The sequence below is a fragment of the Manis pentadactyla genome, chromosome 8 (genome assembly GCF_030020395.1).
Source record: "Manis pentadactyla isolate mManPen7 chromosome 8, mManPen7.hap1, whole genome shotgun sequence".
Taxonomy (NCBI): Eukaryota; Metazoa; Chordata; class Mammalia; order Pholidota; family Manidae; genus Manis; species Manis pentadactyla.
Window position 1 is genome coordinate 114,305,903 of NC_080026.1, and position 16,527 is coordinate 114,322,429.

Below are 16,527 nucleotides of genomic sequence, written 5' to 3' on the forward strand. Positions count from 1 at the left end.
ATACATACTCCCCTGTCACTGCACTCCGGGATCAGTTTGAGAGCGAAAAAGGCCATTTTCGGGCTCCAACCAGGACAGCTCAACTTTCACTCCTTACAAATTTTCCCAAATCCAGAATGGAGACAACATCCGCTAGCATAACCAGTAGAGTCGTGCGCAGGGGGGTAACTCCACCAAAGTCGTGGGCGGGCAAGGATTTGGGACTTGAAGGGCACACGGGTTGCAATCGTCGAGGAGCGACCAACGCTAGCGTTCATGTGACACCAGCGCCAGGCGCCAGCCAGGCGCTCAGGACCCGCCAGCTAGCTGAGCTCAATGCGCGTGCGCGGGGCCAGAGGGGACGCCCCTGCGCGAGCGCGCGGTGAGCAGGGCGCGCCGCCGGGGGAGCGCGTGGGCGCGCTGCGGCTTCGGCGTCCGTGCGCGCTTCGGGCCCAGGCCGTGTGGGCTGGGGAGGTAGCAAGGCAGCGGCGGCGCCCCAGAGCCCAGGGGACGCGCGGGCCTCACGCCGCGGGAGCCGACGGCTGCGGAGCCGACCTGGGGCTCGCAGCCCGAGGCAGGAGAGCGCGGCCTGCCGACCGCCCGCCCAACAGGCCGCCGGCTGCGTCCCTCGCCCGTGGTGGCCGCCGCCCCTGGAGGCTCGTCGTGCCGCGGGCCTAAGCCCCGGCTGCTGCGGGCGTCCAGACCGTCAGGACAGCCGGACCCGTCGGGCAGGGCCGGGTGGGGAAGGGCGTCAGGCAGGTGCCGCCCCCTGAGGGCCGGCCTGGGGCGAGGCGCCCACCGCGCAGCCCGCGGGCCGGGCTCGGCGGAGCGGCTGCCCACGCTGCCCCCCCTACCCCGCGGCCCGGAGCCCAGGTCGCGCCCCGCCTTCCCCGAGGACGCCGGGCCGGAACGGCGGGAGCCCGGAGAGCCCGTGCCCGCCGCCGCCCTGCGGGCCCGCGCAGCAGACGAGGGAGGAGAAACTTTGCCTTTTATTGTTGTTTTCAGTCCTTAAGTGCAAGGAACTCTGTTGGGAGGAAAAATGTCCTTCTTCAATTTCCGTAAGATCTTCAAGTTGGGGAGCGAGAAGAAGAAGAAGCAGTATGAACATGTGAAGAGGGACCTGAACCCCGAGGAGTTTTGGGAAATTATAGGAGAATTGGGCGACGGAGCCTTTGGGAAAGTGTACAAGGTAAGAGGGAGAGGGCGGGAAGTTGCACTTGCAAGAAAACGGCCACTGGCCCGAGCGGCACGAGGATTTCTCCCTCCTGTTGTCCCCTTCCTGACTCTGGCCCCTAGTTTTGACTTAGTAAACGTACATCAGAACTTCATTTAGGTTATCATCCAAGAAGTACCTTGGACAGTAGAGTTTAAGGTTGAACAAAACGGGGCCTGAATGTAAAGAGTGATTGCTAAGGGGTCGGCAAGGTTATACAGTCTACTTCATACTTTAAAGGAAATGAGGGCATTCTTTGAAGGAGTCTGGTGATGATTGTAAAGTATTTTAAATAAAAAACTCATACTTTGAAGTGGACTTATATTTGTCTACTAGCTGTTTGCATTATATCTATGCTTGTACTAAAACACTTCCCTTTTTAGGGTCCAGGGCATGTATTTGGTTTTATCTACAGCTAATGCATAACCAGTCTCCTGGATGAGAGCAAAGTTATTATTACTTGTAGGCTATTCTTGAGGTGGGTGCTTGACAACATACTATGAAATGGAATGGGATTTCTGATAAGAATATTTCCAGAAGAAAACATGCATCTAGTACTAGCTTCTAAATGTAATTATAGTAAGCATTGAGTAGAAGTGAATACCACCACTTAAGAAATTTAAAAATCACAGCTTTATATACTTACTTAAGTAGATTGAAGTTTGATGTTTTAACCTGAAGGCATTAATGTTAACTATTTGTTATTTCATGAGGAGTATATGAATGATGTCATTGGAATATTTTCATCCTGAAGGGTGAGGTTTTTATGAGACAGTTTAGGGGGAAGGACCCACAGAGTTGCCTAGAAGTGAAAACATAAATAACTGATGTTTATACGGGACTCTACCATTTTTAAAGCTCACATAATTTGGCCTCCACGAAAGTCCTGTGAGGTAAGCAGGACCGGAGTATCCACATCTCAAAAAAGAGACACTGAGACTCAGAAATTGTTCAAAGTCACATGAGTCAGGCTAGATTTGGCTCACGTCTTTTGACCCCTTATTTACTATTGTTTTTTACTTTAATGTCCATTGGTAGAAAGGATAGCACTCTTCCTCCTTTCTAAGTACTATCGGATGTCTGCCTTTGCCCTGCCTCAAATGCATCGCACAGCCCCTAGTCCTCATTCTTTACTCAGGCTGAAATAGCCACCCGTCTCTGTGTGCTTTCAAAACACAGTTGTTCACATGGCTGCTGTAGCACTTGTCACATGTTATCGTTAATATGTTTATGTTTTTATGATAAGATTGGGGGTCAAAATTACTATTTACATTTGGATTCATGTATTGCCTTAATATATAGTGCATCTCTCTATTTGTTAATTTGAAAGAATGTCTATTACCTACATGTGAGTGCTTTTGAATGCGGTGAAAGTTGGCAAAGTAAATTTTAGTGCTTGTGTGGAGGATTTCAGCAAGAGCTACAGTAGATGTGTGGTAGGAAAGGTTTTTGTGCAGTGGGGAGATCATCCCAGGAGTCAAGAACTGTGTTTTAGTGCTAGCTATTACAAACCAGCTTTGTGGTCTTGGAAAGAACATTTAACTTCTCTGGACCTCCGTTGTCTTAGCTGGAAAATTATCATAGATTCCCTTAAATGTTTTTTAGATTCCTTCACCCATTAATGTTCTGTTGAGTATACAGTTATCTAGGAAATGCAAAAATAAATCCTCAAGGCATCTAGAATTTAAAAGGTGGTAGGTGCTTATGAGCAGTTTTCATGATATAAATGTTTTATCAGATAGAAACAGTGTAGTATTAAGACATGAGCTTTGAAATTGGATTATATCTTGGCTCCTTCAATAGCAGCCTGTGACCTTGGGTAAGTTACTTAAACATTCCATGTCTCAATTTCTTCATCAATAAGACCTGCTCCTTAGTGTGTGAGAATTAAAGGAGCTAATAAATGTTAAGACACATAGAAATGGTAGAAAGCATTGTTACTACATCTAAAGCTCAGAAGCAAAATATGAGAGAGGATTGGAAAAAGGATCTGTGAAGATAGTAAACCACTTTCTTGGTATCCCATGGCGCAGGCAGATTGTGTGGACACGCCAATGCTCCATGATTTAATTCTTTAATGACTCTGCAAAGTGTAATGTATTTTCCTTTAGTGAGACATCAATTGAAAATTTTCTGAAAAATAAGAGACTTACTCTGTGTAGTTGAACACTATAAAATTGTGTCAAGCATTATTTTTGTGGGCCTGATGACTATTTTAGTGTGATATTTGAAGAGCATGAATTCGTTAAATCTTTTCCATTTCACTATTCTGTACTTTAAAGAAATAGACGCAGATTTTTTAAAAAGAAAATTTTAAATGTAAACTTATCTGATTGTTTGCCTCTTTTATTTCTGAAAGTTAGTTTTCCAAGATTCTCTAGAAATTTTAAATTTATAAACTTACTCTGTGTAGGGGAAAAAGCTATCAAATCTTAATATTGTATGTAGTGCTCAGTAGAAAACTTTCTAAAGTTGATTATAATTATCCTTTGCTGATGGAAATTAGTAACTGTTACAAAGATTAAATTGTAAATAGGCAATCGTCTTGTGTATTTAGTTTATATGAAACATTTTCCATCATATAGTTATATTACATTCCATCCAGTACTACACAACTGTGTAACAGTTATTTCTGCCTGAAAATCTTACCTATTTTAAGTTCATTTTCTCTTTTTAATGTAGTGTTATTTGACATATAAATTAAGATATGTAATATTCCTCAAAATGTTTTATGTTTAGATTCCTGTTGCTTTTAACAAGAAAAAAAAAGAATGACATAAAATTATATATTGAATAGAAGCTGAACTGTCCTGGCTGAAAGTCATTCTTTTTATGGCACTGATGGGTGTGTGCCTTTTAAAAAATAGTGAAATATATAATCTTTGTATTGAAAAGTATAAAGATATATATGTACATTTAGCAAATAATAAAGTGAACTTGTATTAACAGCCATCAGTCAAGGAATTTTTGTATTAACAGCCATCAGCCAACACCCCAGAATCCCTCCAGCCTTCTTTCTGAAAGTTTCCCTCTCTCCCTAAAGAAAATCATGGTCCTATCTTTAAGCTATCAATTTCTTTGCTTTTCCTTATGGCTTGCCAGCTAGGTCTGTATCCCTAAACATTATAAATTTAGTTTTGTTGCACCTGAACTGGAGTCATACTGAGGGTTTCTTCTTTCTTTTTCTTTTTTCCTGTTGCAAATTAAGCATTATGTTTGTGAGGTTCATCTTTATTGTCTAGAGCTGTAGTTCGTTCATTTTCATTGTTGCATAGAGGTCCACTTGTGATTCTGTCACCCATTATTTGCCGTGTATTAATGGCTGTATCGATTGTTTCCAGTTTTTAGCTTTTATACACAATGCTGGTGCATATATGCATGACTTTCACCAAGACTTAACTCAAAATTAGAATTGCTAGGTTGTAGGATAGTGTATCTTTAATTTTACTAGATGATGCCAAACTATACTAATTTATAGTCCTATCAGCAGTGTACTCGAATTTCCTTGCTCTGCATCTTTGGCAACTTTTGGTATTGTCAGAATTTTTAACAGTATGATTGTTGTCAGAACTTTTAATTTTTGACAATCTGATGTTATATTTTTATTATGGTTTTAATTCATCTTTCTCTGGTACCTAATAAGCAATTATTTTTGTAGTTTTGTTGGTAAATTGGATTTCTTGTTTTATGTTCAGGTCTGTTCATATTCCTTTTGGATGTCTTTTTCTTGTTTGCAGTGTATTCTGGATTTTAACCATGTGCTGGTTATGGTTATTACAAATATTCTCATTCTGTGGCTTCTCTTTTCATTTTCTTAATGACATCTTTTTATGAACAGGAAGTTCTTATATTTTAATGTGGCCCAGTTTATCAATTTTTTCCTTTTTAGTTAATACTTTCTGATTGTATTTTAAGAAATTCTTTCCTAACCCAAGAACATGAAGATAAACTCCTATCTTATTTTCTAAAAACTTTGTAATTTTACCTTAATGGGTCTACAATACACCTAGAATAGGTTTTTGTAAATGGTGTGAGGTAGGGGTCCAATTTAATTTTTTCCCCCATATGAATACCCAGTTTTCCTAGAACCCATCAACAAGGGGAAACTATTTTCCTATTGTTTTATAGTGTCCTGTCCATTATATTAACATGTGTCTGTTTCTGCGATCTCTCTTCTGTTCATTGATGTTTGTCTATTCCTGTTTCAGTATCCCACAGTCTTATTAGGAAAGCATTAAAATAAATCTCTGCTAGAATATGACTTTCCTTTGATCTTCAGCAGTGTCTAGTAAATTCTTGACTCTTAGTGCTTCTATATACATTTTAGAATTAGCTTGAGTTTCACCAAAAATTTTTTTCTGGAGGGGTTTCATTGAATTTGTAAGTTGACTTTGAAAAAATTAACATCATGATGATAATTGAGTCTTCCTATTAAAGCATGTTTTATCTCTAGGTCTTTTTTAGTATCTCTCAATAATGGGTTATAATTTTTCTCCCTAGAAGTCTTGGGAGGTCAAACTTCTTCAAGAGTACTTTGAATTCTTTGTTTTTTCTAATGGGATGTCCTTCCTGTTTTGTACTGAAGGTGTACAACCTTCAGTAAGTCTTCTGAGAAGGGATCCATGGAGGATGCATTTTTTTAATTGAAGTATCATTGATACACAATCATATGATGGTTTCACATACACAAAACAGTGGTTCAGCACTAACCCATATTATCAAGACCTCACCCCCTCCATTGCAGTCAATGTCTGTCAACGTAGTAAGGTGTGAGTCATTAATTGTATTTCCCATGCTGTTCTACCATCCCAGTGACCCACCTATGTTGTGATTGTGAAGCATAGCGTCCCCTTCTCCGTCCCCCCAAGCCTACCCCTTTGGTAACCACTAGTCCCCTCTCTGTGTCTATGAGTCTACCGCTTTTTTTTTGTTCCTTCTGTTTTGCTTTGTTTTTATATTCCACAAATGAGTGAAATCATTTGGTATTTGTCTTTCTCTGCTTGGCTTGTTTCACTGAGCATAATACCCTCTAGCTCCATCCATGTTGTTGCAAATGGCAGGATATCTTCTTTTTATGGCTGAATAATATTCCAGTATGTATATGTACTACATCTTCTTTATTCATCTATTGATGGACATTTAGGCTGCTTCCATATGTTAGCTATTGTGAATAGTGCAGCAGTGAACATAGGGGTGCATATGTCTTTTCAAATCAGGGATCTTGTTTTCTTTGGGTAAATTCCTAGGAGTGGAATTATTGGGTCACTGTGGTATTTCTATTTTCAGTTTTTTTGGGCAACCTCCATATTGCTTTCCACAGCAGTAGAACCAGTTTACATTCCCACCAACAGTGTAGGAGGGGGAAGGAACATTTTTAAAGACCTTGCTTGTCTGAATACGTCTTTGTTACCTCATACTTGAGTATAGTTTAGTTACAGAATTCTAGTTCAAAATTAAGTTTTTCTTATAATTTTACAGATTTTTTCCATTCATTATCTTTTGGCTTCAGATGTTGCTTTTGAAAGTCTGATGCCATTTTGTTTCCTGTTCCTTTGTGACCTTTTTCTCTTGATAGCTTTTAGGATTTTCTTTTTACCTCTTGTTCATGGTGATGTATTTTGATAAAGGTTTCTTATCCCCTTTCCCCTTTAATTTTGTCTGGCTCTTGTTTAATCCACTCAATCCAAAGACCCATGGCCCTTGGATCTGTGACATTTTCTTATATTATTTATTTGACCCCTTCCCCCTGTTACACCAAATTAATGGTTCTTGCTTTGGTCTCAGGAGTCTCCATTTCTCTGAATTCACTGGATATTTACTTACCATTGTGCTTGACCTCACAGGGGCATTTAAGATATTTATCATCCTTTCATTTACAAGGCTCTTCTTTTGGCTTTTAAGTCACCACACTCGTGATATTACTCCCACCTGTATGTGTATTCTTCAGACTCTTGCCAGCCCTTCTTCTTTCTCTCTTTTATGTGTTGGGATTTCACAGGGCTTGGGTTTAGGCCCTCTTCTTTTCTTATGAGAGCCCGTCTTCTTCCATGACTTCTGTTAACATGTAAATGCAGTTTATGTCTCTGTCCCAACTCCCCTTTGAACTCCATATGCGTGCCTCCAACTATATTAGAGATACCTGGATACTTCACAGATTTCTTAAACAAAAAATCCGAAACCTAAACTGATTGAACTTATAATGTCAGCCCCAAATTTCTTTCTCTTGTGTTTTGCATTCAGTAATTGATATCTCCATCTATGGATTGCATAGGCCAGGGACCTGGAGGTCATTTTTAACACTTCCTGCTTCCTTACCCACCAAATTCAGTCAATCCCTTAGGCCTCTTAAATCTATCCATTAAATATTTCTTGGATCTGTCTCCTTCTTACTTTCTTCACTGTCACAGTACTACTAATCAAGCTGCCATTATCTCTTATGCAGACTACTGCCATTTATTGGTGTGTTTTGGGGCTTCATATGAATATAATCATACATGTGTTCTTTTGTATCTGGCTTCTTTTGCTCAACAGTTTCATTTTTTCTATGTAGATTCCCAGTTGTCCCAGTACCATTTCCTGACAAGATCAACCTTTCCTTACTGCTTTACAGTGTCTCCATCATATATTAAATGTCCATATACACATGGTATATATTTCTATGAAACTTATTTTTTCTTTAGGATAAATTCCTAGGAGAAAAGTTATTAGGGGAAAAGTAAGTGATCATTTATTAATTTTACTGTGAAATTAGAAAGGTTCTGAAAACTTATTTTTATGTTAATTTTGCAAATGTCAAAGAATTTCTATTTATTGGAAAAATTAACTTGTTAAAGTTGGTCTCCTTTGACTATTACTCCAGTTCCTGTTCCTTCTTTTCTATCCACAGATACAACTGTTATCATCAGTTTCATGTATATGTTTCCAGATATTTTTCTATGTACTTACATATATGTACATGGTTATAGCTATTTAAACAACGCAGCAATGGTTTATTTCAATGTCTTTGGTCCTTAACCTTTTTCAGTGTTCTTATCCTTTAAAAAAATACTTACTTTTTTGATAGGCAAAAGAGTTTTATTTCATTTTCCATTTCTTTGATTTCTAGAGAGATTAGACATTGAAAGAACATCTCATTATCCATATTCAAATAGTTGTTTGTTTTCTTGTTGATTTGAAGTTAGCACTTTGTCATAGATGCTGCAGTTAGTTTAGTTCTTGTAGTTTATGCTGCTTTTTGATAAAAGACAATGTTATTTATTCTACAAAATCTGTCAATGTGTTACTTTTTTTTTTTTTTGCTTTGCATAGAAAAGCCTTCCCCACCCAGAAATTAGGTAAACATTTGTCTTTAAATTTTTGTTTACTAGTTTATTTCATAATTAGAAGTTTGTATACCCCTTTATTGTCTTTACTTGTTGCCTATTCCCCCAACCCCCTCCATATGATTTCAACCCCCAACCAGACTTTTTAATAGTTAAGTTATAAAGAATTTTACTATTTTTAAAATTGGAGTATAGTTGATATACAACATTACAACATTATATGGGTTTCAAGTATACAACTTAGTGATTTGACAGTTATCTACATTATTAAATGCTCATCCCAAGTAGTATATTTACTGTCTGTCAACATAGAAAGATGTTACAGAACTATTGACTATATTCTCTATGCTGTACTTTGATTTCCGTGACTACTTTATATTATGATTAAGATTTTGTGCCTCTTCATAGTGGATCTATGGCATCTTGCTGCACTGATGGACAGTGACTGCATTGGGGTATGGGTGGGGACTTGGTAATATGGGTAGATGTAGTAACCACATTGTTTTTTCATGTGAAACCTTCGTAAGAGTATATCAATCATACCGTAATAAAAAATTTTTTTTAAAAAAGATTTTTTGCCTCTTTATCCCCTTCACCTATTTTACCTACTCACCCCAACCCCTCCCCCTTTATAACTGCCCCTCACTTCTCAGTGTCTATGAGTTTATTGCTGTTTTGTTCGTTTTATTTTTTGTGTGTTTAGATTTCACATATAAATGAAATCATATGGTATTTGTCTTTATCCACCTGGCTTATTTCACTTAGCATAATACTCTTTAAGTCCACCCATGTTGTTGCAAATAGCAGTTTCTTTTTTATGGCAGAGTGATATTCCGTTGTTTGTATGTACCACATCTTCTTTATCTATTCATCTATTGAAGGACACTTAGGTTGCTTCCGTATCCTGGCTATTGTAAATAATGTAGCAATAAATGTAGGGGTGCATTTATCTTTTCAAATCAAAGATTTTTAAATTTTCTTCAGGTAAACTAGTAGTGGAGCTACTAGGTTGTATGGTATTTCTATTTTTAATTCTTTGAGGAACCTCCATACAGCTTTCCACAGTGGCTGCATTAATTCACATCCCCACCAACAGGGAAGGAGGGTTCCTCTTTTTTAAAAAATTAAGGTATCATTGATATACACGAGCAACATTGTAACATTGTGGTTTCAACATACACCTATGTTATCAAGTCCCCCCCACCCCATGGCAGTCACTGTCCACCAGCATAGTAAGATGCTATAGAGTCACTACTTGTCTTCTCTGTGCTGTACTGCCTTCCCCATGACCTGCCTTTATTGTGAGTGCTAATTATAATGCCCCTTAATCCCCTTCTCCCCCACCCCCTCCCCAACCCCTTCCCTTTGGTAACTGCTAGTCCAGGAGGGTTCCCTTTTAAATAATTTTACTTTCAATTCATCTGGAATTGAATTTTCTCCCTAGATTGATATGAGTCTCTGTTCCCCTCCCCCACCCTAAAAAAACCCTCCAAAGTTCATTTTATCAATTTCTAAAATTTTAAATGCTATTATTTTGAAAATATGGCAAAGTATAAAGAAGAATCTATTAAAATAATTCTACCATTCAGATAAATTTTGTTAGCAGTATTTTTAAGAACTCAAGGGGATACTAATCTGGTTAGAGTTTTGAACAGTACAAAAAAATGATGAAATTGAAAAATGAAAGCCTTTCTTCCCAGCCCTTTTCCCCAAACTGCAAAGAATTCCTGAACTTTATTAAATAGATTTGTTGTTATCAGTAGGGATAAGATCAGTAGTGATATTAATGTCCTAATTCTGAAACTACTTCTGTATATATTACAAGATAGAGCAAATGAATTAATATATTGATGTTTTAGGAACTAGGATTGTGACTCTGGGATAAAGAAGGGCGTTATAAACTTGGAATGGGGGAAAAGTGTGATGTCAAGTTCTGAATTGGAGGTTTCAGTTTGAACTCATGATAATACACGTACACATATGTATGTGTTCCTATTCTCTCTGAAAAGGCCTAGAAATAATGCTATATAGTACCCCTCGCTTTTGGTTTCTTAGTATCATTCTCCACTGAAAGGAACTGGGAAATGGATTATCAAGGTCTGGGGTGGTCAAGTACAAAAATGATAAAACTGAACAGTAAAAGCCTCCTCACTAGTCATTTTTTTCCCAAAGAACCCTGGAATATCATACTCCAGGAAGCAGTGACATACTCAAAACTAATGGGAATATGTCAAAAGCATTAAACTTTATTTACATCAACAAGCTCAAATATCACCTTCTCATTGAAGTCTTAACTTAACTACCTCCCATCTCATCTTTCTTATTACCTTATTTTTTTCCCCTACAGTACTAGTCATTAATATACCCTCCATTTTATTTATTTTATTTGCGTATTTACTGCCCACAATTATAAGTGCCACAGAAAGAGAGATTTTCTGTGTTCTTTCAGCATCTGGAACAGTGGCTGACATATAGAAGGCATTCAATGAGTATTCAGGACAATTTTAACAAAAATATTGACAACAAAATAACAATTAATAGAATGATAGTTAATATGTAAAGATTGATAAAATTGGAAAAACCACTGTTCTGTTTTGCAACTACACTGTAGTAATTCAGGTGGAGATTATTGATGGATGCTAAAATTATTGTGTGAAAAGGTTTTGGAGAAACAGGATACATATGCATGGTTTGAAAGTATCACCCGATGAAGCTACCTTTTATAATACAGAGATCTAGTAGATAATTTCTTAATTAAGTAACGAAACCTAAGATTGATCACCAGTAATAGGAAAACTGTCGTTATGTGTTTTCTAATGTAATTCAACAGAAAATGTAGTGTTCTTGTAAAAAATATTTAACCTGAATCTGAAAATGAAGGAATAACCAGACATTCTTGTAAAAAAATATTTAACCTGAATCTAGAAATGAAGAAATAATCAGATAAATCAATGTAGTGGGATGTTCTACAAATCAGTGGTTTAGAATTTTAAAATATAAGCAGTAAAGGATTTTTTTAGGCATTTGAGGAAACAAATATGTGTATATATTAGATATTATATAAATGTTTAATTCTTTGGGCATGATAATTATATAGTTATGTAGGAAGATGTCTGTTCTTATTGGACATATGCTGAACTTTTTGGGAGTGAAGTGCAGCTTACTTGCAGATGGTATAGCAAACAGGAAATATGTGCGTGTGTGTGTGTGTGTGTGTGTGTGTGTGTGTGTAAGGGATGTTAGAGGGAGGCTGCAAGGAGGAGGAAGAAAGGCCTTGCACCTTTCTCTTTGTTTCCTGTGGGCTGCCTCTGTTTCCCTATTGTGGTTATCCTTCTAGTGGAAGTTCTTCACACCAGCAGCAGCAGATTCCTTGTGTGGCAGGAGTTGAATCCATTCAGTCAAAGAGCTAGCTCATCGTAATCCTTCACATCATGAGCTGATTAGGCTGGCCCCTTCTCCTGAGAAGGTACCCCAGCCCTTCCAAGTCCAGAGATGTTAGCACCAGCTAAGCCACACTCTCCTCAGGGCTCTGGATTTCAGCGCTGCAGAACCTTTCCTCCAAGCTTCTTAGTTTTAATAATTTCAATCTCTTCCCTTGGCTTCCCTGTTCTAGGGGTAGTAACTTTCCTATAGTTGTTAATCCCCTGATCCTTCATGTTCTTTATCTTTTTAGTATCTTAGTCAACAACATAGTTAATAATTGTTTATATTAACTTCTCTTTATTAAAAGAATCAACATGGTTTCTTTTTCTTGCCGGACCTTGACTGATACAAATACTAAATAAGATAATAAATGGAGAGTACAGAGAACAGTGCTTGGCACAAGGTAATTGCTCAATGAATAATGTCATCTAATAGTATGAATTATTATATAGAATAGCATACTTGAAAGAATTTGAGGTTTTTGTACCCTATTTCTTTAAATACTAAAATTTACAGTTTAACTACGTAGCTTGAAAAGCATTGAACTTTAATGATAATGCTCAAATACCACCTTCTCAGTGAGGCCTAATAAATGCTCTTCCCTGTATACCTCCCATCTTCTTACCCATCTTCTCATCTTTCTTATTGCCTTATTTTTTTCCCATAGTATTAATCATTAACATACCCTCTATTTTATTTATTTGCCTATTGTCTGCCCTCTCCTCACAATTACAGGTGCCACAGGAACAGAGATTTTGTGTATTCTTTATACTGTCAGCATCTGGAACAGTGCCTGACATACAGAAGGCATTCAGTGAGTGTTGAAAGAATGAATGGATTTTTAGCAGATCAGTTCTTGAGCTTTATAGCTCAACTTTAATAGATTCTTATATGGCATTTCTTTCCTAGAACAGATTTCTCTGGAGTGTTGGATTTGTGTTTTCTGTAACTCTGCCCTATACCTTGAATGTAATGGATGTTCATGAACTGTATTTGGTTTAATTTTCCTATTTTGTTATGGCTGTGTGTCCTTATACACTGAGCAGTCATCCTTAAGATTAAGTCATCCAGATCAGTAAATTAAATCTCAGTGATTATGGAAGTAATTGAATTCATCTCTCTTTATTCTTTTTCTTTAAGATTCCCATTGTATTTATCCTTTTTTTTTCCCCCCCACCTTCCCCTTTTGCTTGACTAACACCTCTGTGGTACTTAAGTCATCTCTATTTTCTGTGCTGGTCTTTGAATTTCCAGCTGAGAATTTTATTAAAATATATTTCTCATTATGAATGACTTATGTAATCTTAGAAAAATGTAGAAATGAAGAAATAAAATAAATGAAATTTTAAAAATTACTTGCATTCTCACCATGCAGGAAATAACCACTGTTATAACAAAAGTAATATAAGAGGATATAGTTTTTACTCTATTTCATTTAGAACATGAAACTAGTACAGGAAACTCAGATAAGTTATTTTTCCCTGTAGTTCTCTATTTATTTATGTAAAGTGGCCAAACTATGATTCATGAAAATAAAAACAGTGATTTTTAAGGTATCATGACTATCTTTGAAAACTTTTTATCAGTAGAAGTTATATCATCTTTAAATTAACCTCTGGATATTTGTTACTCCATTCTTCTTTTTATTAGCGTTTGTTTAGTTATTTCATTGTCTTTATGTGAAGAATTTTCATGCTTGTAGGTAGTAGGTAGGTGAGATTGCTTCTTTTCAACACTTTGTATTTCTTTTTAACATTTAGAATTTTTTAGTTTCACACTCTTATCAATGTTTATTTTAGTTTTTATTTTCAGAATTCTTTAGAACCAGATTCTGATGAGTAATCAAGTTATTTTCAAACAATAATGTAAGAGACACTGTATTTTCTAATGTAACTTAAATTTATTACTTATAGTAAACCAAATGGTACCATTGTTGGTTTAATCAGTATATCCAGGGGAATGGGATAATGGAATTTGTTACTATAAAGAACTTTAGAGATTATCTAGTGTTAGTTATGTTTTCCCCCTTTATGCCATTCCACTCACAAGTAAAAAACATACCTTTAAATCTCTCAGGACGTCAGTAGAAGCATAGAAGCAGGATAACTTTTAACTCTACTCACAAATCTTTGTTCTCTTACCAGGGCTCATATTTTATGGTGTTCCTTTTCAAGGACAGTTCCTCTGGTCTTTTTCTTTCCAAAGTATTACATTAAAATGATCAGAGAAGGGCTTATCTTTCCCTGGCTTATTTCCCCTGACTTATGGGAGCGTGAATTCTAATTATTATTGGCTCAACTGTGGTATCTTTCTTAGACAAACTTAAGGTTGTGTTTCACCAGTTATGACAGACTTTTTACTTTTTAGCATCTCTAAAATTGGGACATGTCTTTTATTGGTTGATGCGTTATTATTACTGTGTTGGCCAAGTGGTAGTCATGATATATCTGTCATTTCCTGTGCATTGTGAACTTAGTTGTATCCCTGGTGTTACAGTTGTAACCCTTTGATATTTCAACTAGCAAACTAACTAAGGACCTTTGGAAGAAAGAATGAGAGTCCTGGTTGTTATTTAAAAATCTTTTAGCACCTGTGGCAAGATCAAGAAAGTAATGGCATTATAATTGCAGAGTGGGAGTTAGTGGCTTCAAAGAAAATTTTGGGGACAGTAGTAGATAGATGAGGTTGTTTCTTTTTAGCACTTTATATTCATTATATTTGTTTAAAGTATATTTTCACACACTTACCATAGTTTATTTCACTTTTGATATTCAGAGTTCTCTAGAACCAGATTCTGATAATTACTCCTTTAAGTAGTAAAAGGGACACTCTTTTTAAGAAATGCTACATCACCAAAACTTTTATGTCAGTGAATGATTTTGTGTGGAAAAATAGCATTAGATAACTGAGTGAAAAAGTGATTCAGAAGAGAGTTAAACTTAACTATGAAGAAGTATTTAATTTTTTATGTATGCACAAGGATAATATACAATAACAATTTTTGTCTAAATATGTCCAAAAGAGCTCTTAAAAAAGGGGTAACTTAGAAATTCTAATGATAAAGTATTGTCGTAGTATAATTGGCAGTTTTTCTTTCCTTAGTGGAACATAAGATAATGGTACATCTTAAAAGGCATCCTAGATTTGATAAAATATAATAGATTAGAATATTCTAGAGTAGTAGCAAAGACCAGTTTAAAGTTCTTTTTATCTAAAATGTAGTCTCTGAGCCTTAAACACTAGGGTTACTTAATTAGTAATCACTCTCTTTCTTCCTAAGGAAATAAAGCATGTCACTAATCTACTTAAGAAAATTCCCAGGAACAGGCTGATAACTGCTTTGTTCTTTTTTTTTTTTCCATCATCTTCAAGATTAGGTAATAGATCTCTAAGAAATCACCCATCCATTGATTTTTTTAGCACTTTATTGCTTCTGTAAAAATAAGATGTCCATTTAAAGAAATTCAAACAATGTGAAAAATACAGAAAAAGTCAAAAGCACCTGACCTCTACCATCCTCACTGATGTCTTTCCAGATATTTCTTATGCAGCTATCCATATGTGAAAATGGATCTGTAGTTGTTTGTAAAATTACATATCTCTCATGTTTAATAAATTGCCTTTTTCCCACTTAGTGATATCTTGTAGCTACTGTTCCATCTGAAATATTAATTGATTAGTCAATTAATTTTAATGGCTGCGTAATTTTCCATTGTAGAACTATACTGAATGATTTAAGTGTGTTCCTCCTAATGGGCATTTAGGCTGATTCTGTTTTTCTTATTGTAAATAGTGCTTTGCTGAAATTTTTGTGTATGCATAATTTTTATTCTGTAAAATTATCTCCTTATAAATCCTTTAAAGTGGGATTTAGACATTATTTATTGAAACACATTATTATTGGCTTTTAAAAGTTTGGGCCTTTTTTTTTTTTAAGGTAATAGATGCAGTTTTATTGGATGATAACATAATATAATATTGAAATGTCCAAAACAACCTAATTAGTATTTTAATATCTGATTCCTAATTTTTAAAAAAATGATCTTGGTTTCTACTACATATTTGGAAACCTTTCATTTCTAATAAATGGAGGTGAGAAGTTATTCAACCAAAGAAAGAAAATGGAAAAGCTAAAGCACTAAAAACAAGGAAAAATAACCAAACTGGTGGATATATAGATAAACTGGAAAGGGTAATGATCAAGTTAAAGAAAGAGCTTTGGAAACAGACCTGGATTTGAATCCTTATTCTGCCTTTTTCTAGCTATATGACCTTGGGGAAGTCTTTTTAACCCCTCCAAGTTTATTTACCCTCCTTTAAAGTAAGGATAATAAGCTATGGGGTTGTGAGGAATAAATAATAATAGTAATAATTACAGCTAATATTTTTGAATCCTTACTGTCTGTGGCAGACATTGTGTTAAATGTTTATATGTTTTTTTTTCTTCACTTGGAAAATATAATCTTAATTCTTACAAAGTTGGAGTAAATTGCTCCAAGCAACACAGTTAATAAGTGGCAAAATCAGAATTTGAACTCTTAACAGTCTGACCCAGTAGAGCCTGCAATTTGAAACACTATCCTATGTGCA

At 36.3% G+C, this 16,527-nt stretch overlaps 1 protein-coding gene across 2 annotated transcripts in view; it reads left to right on the forward strand.

Annotated features, from left to right (window-relative positions):
- Positions 1-433: 433 nt before the first annotated feature.
- The window catches only part of SLK (STE20 like kinase), a 52,839-nt gene continuing 36,745 nt past the window's right edge, over positions 434-16,527 (forward strand). For both annotated transcript variants that reach the window (XM_036898812.2, XM_036898813.2), the window contains exon 1: positions 434-1,168. In XM_036898812.2, coding sequence (XP_036754707.2) covers positions 1,019-1,168 — 150 coding nt within the window. In that variant the 5' untranslated portion in view covers positions 434-1,018. The remainder of the gene's footprint in view (positions 1,169-16,527) is intronic.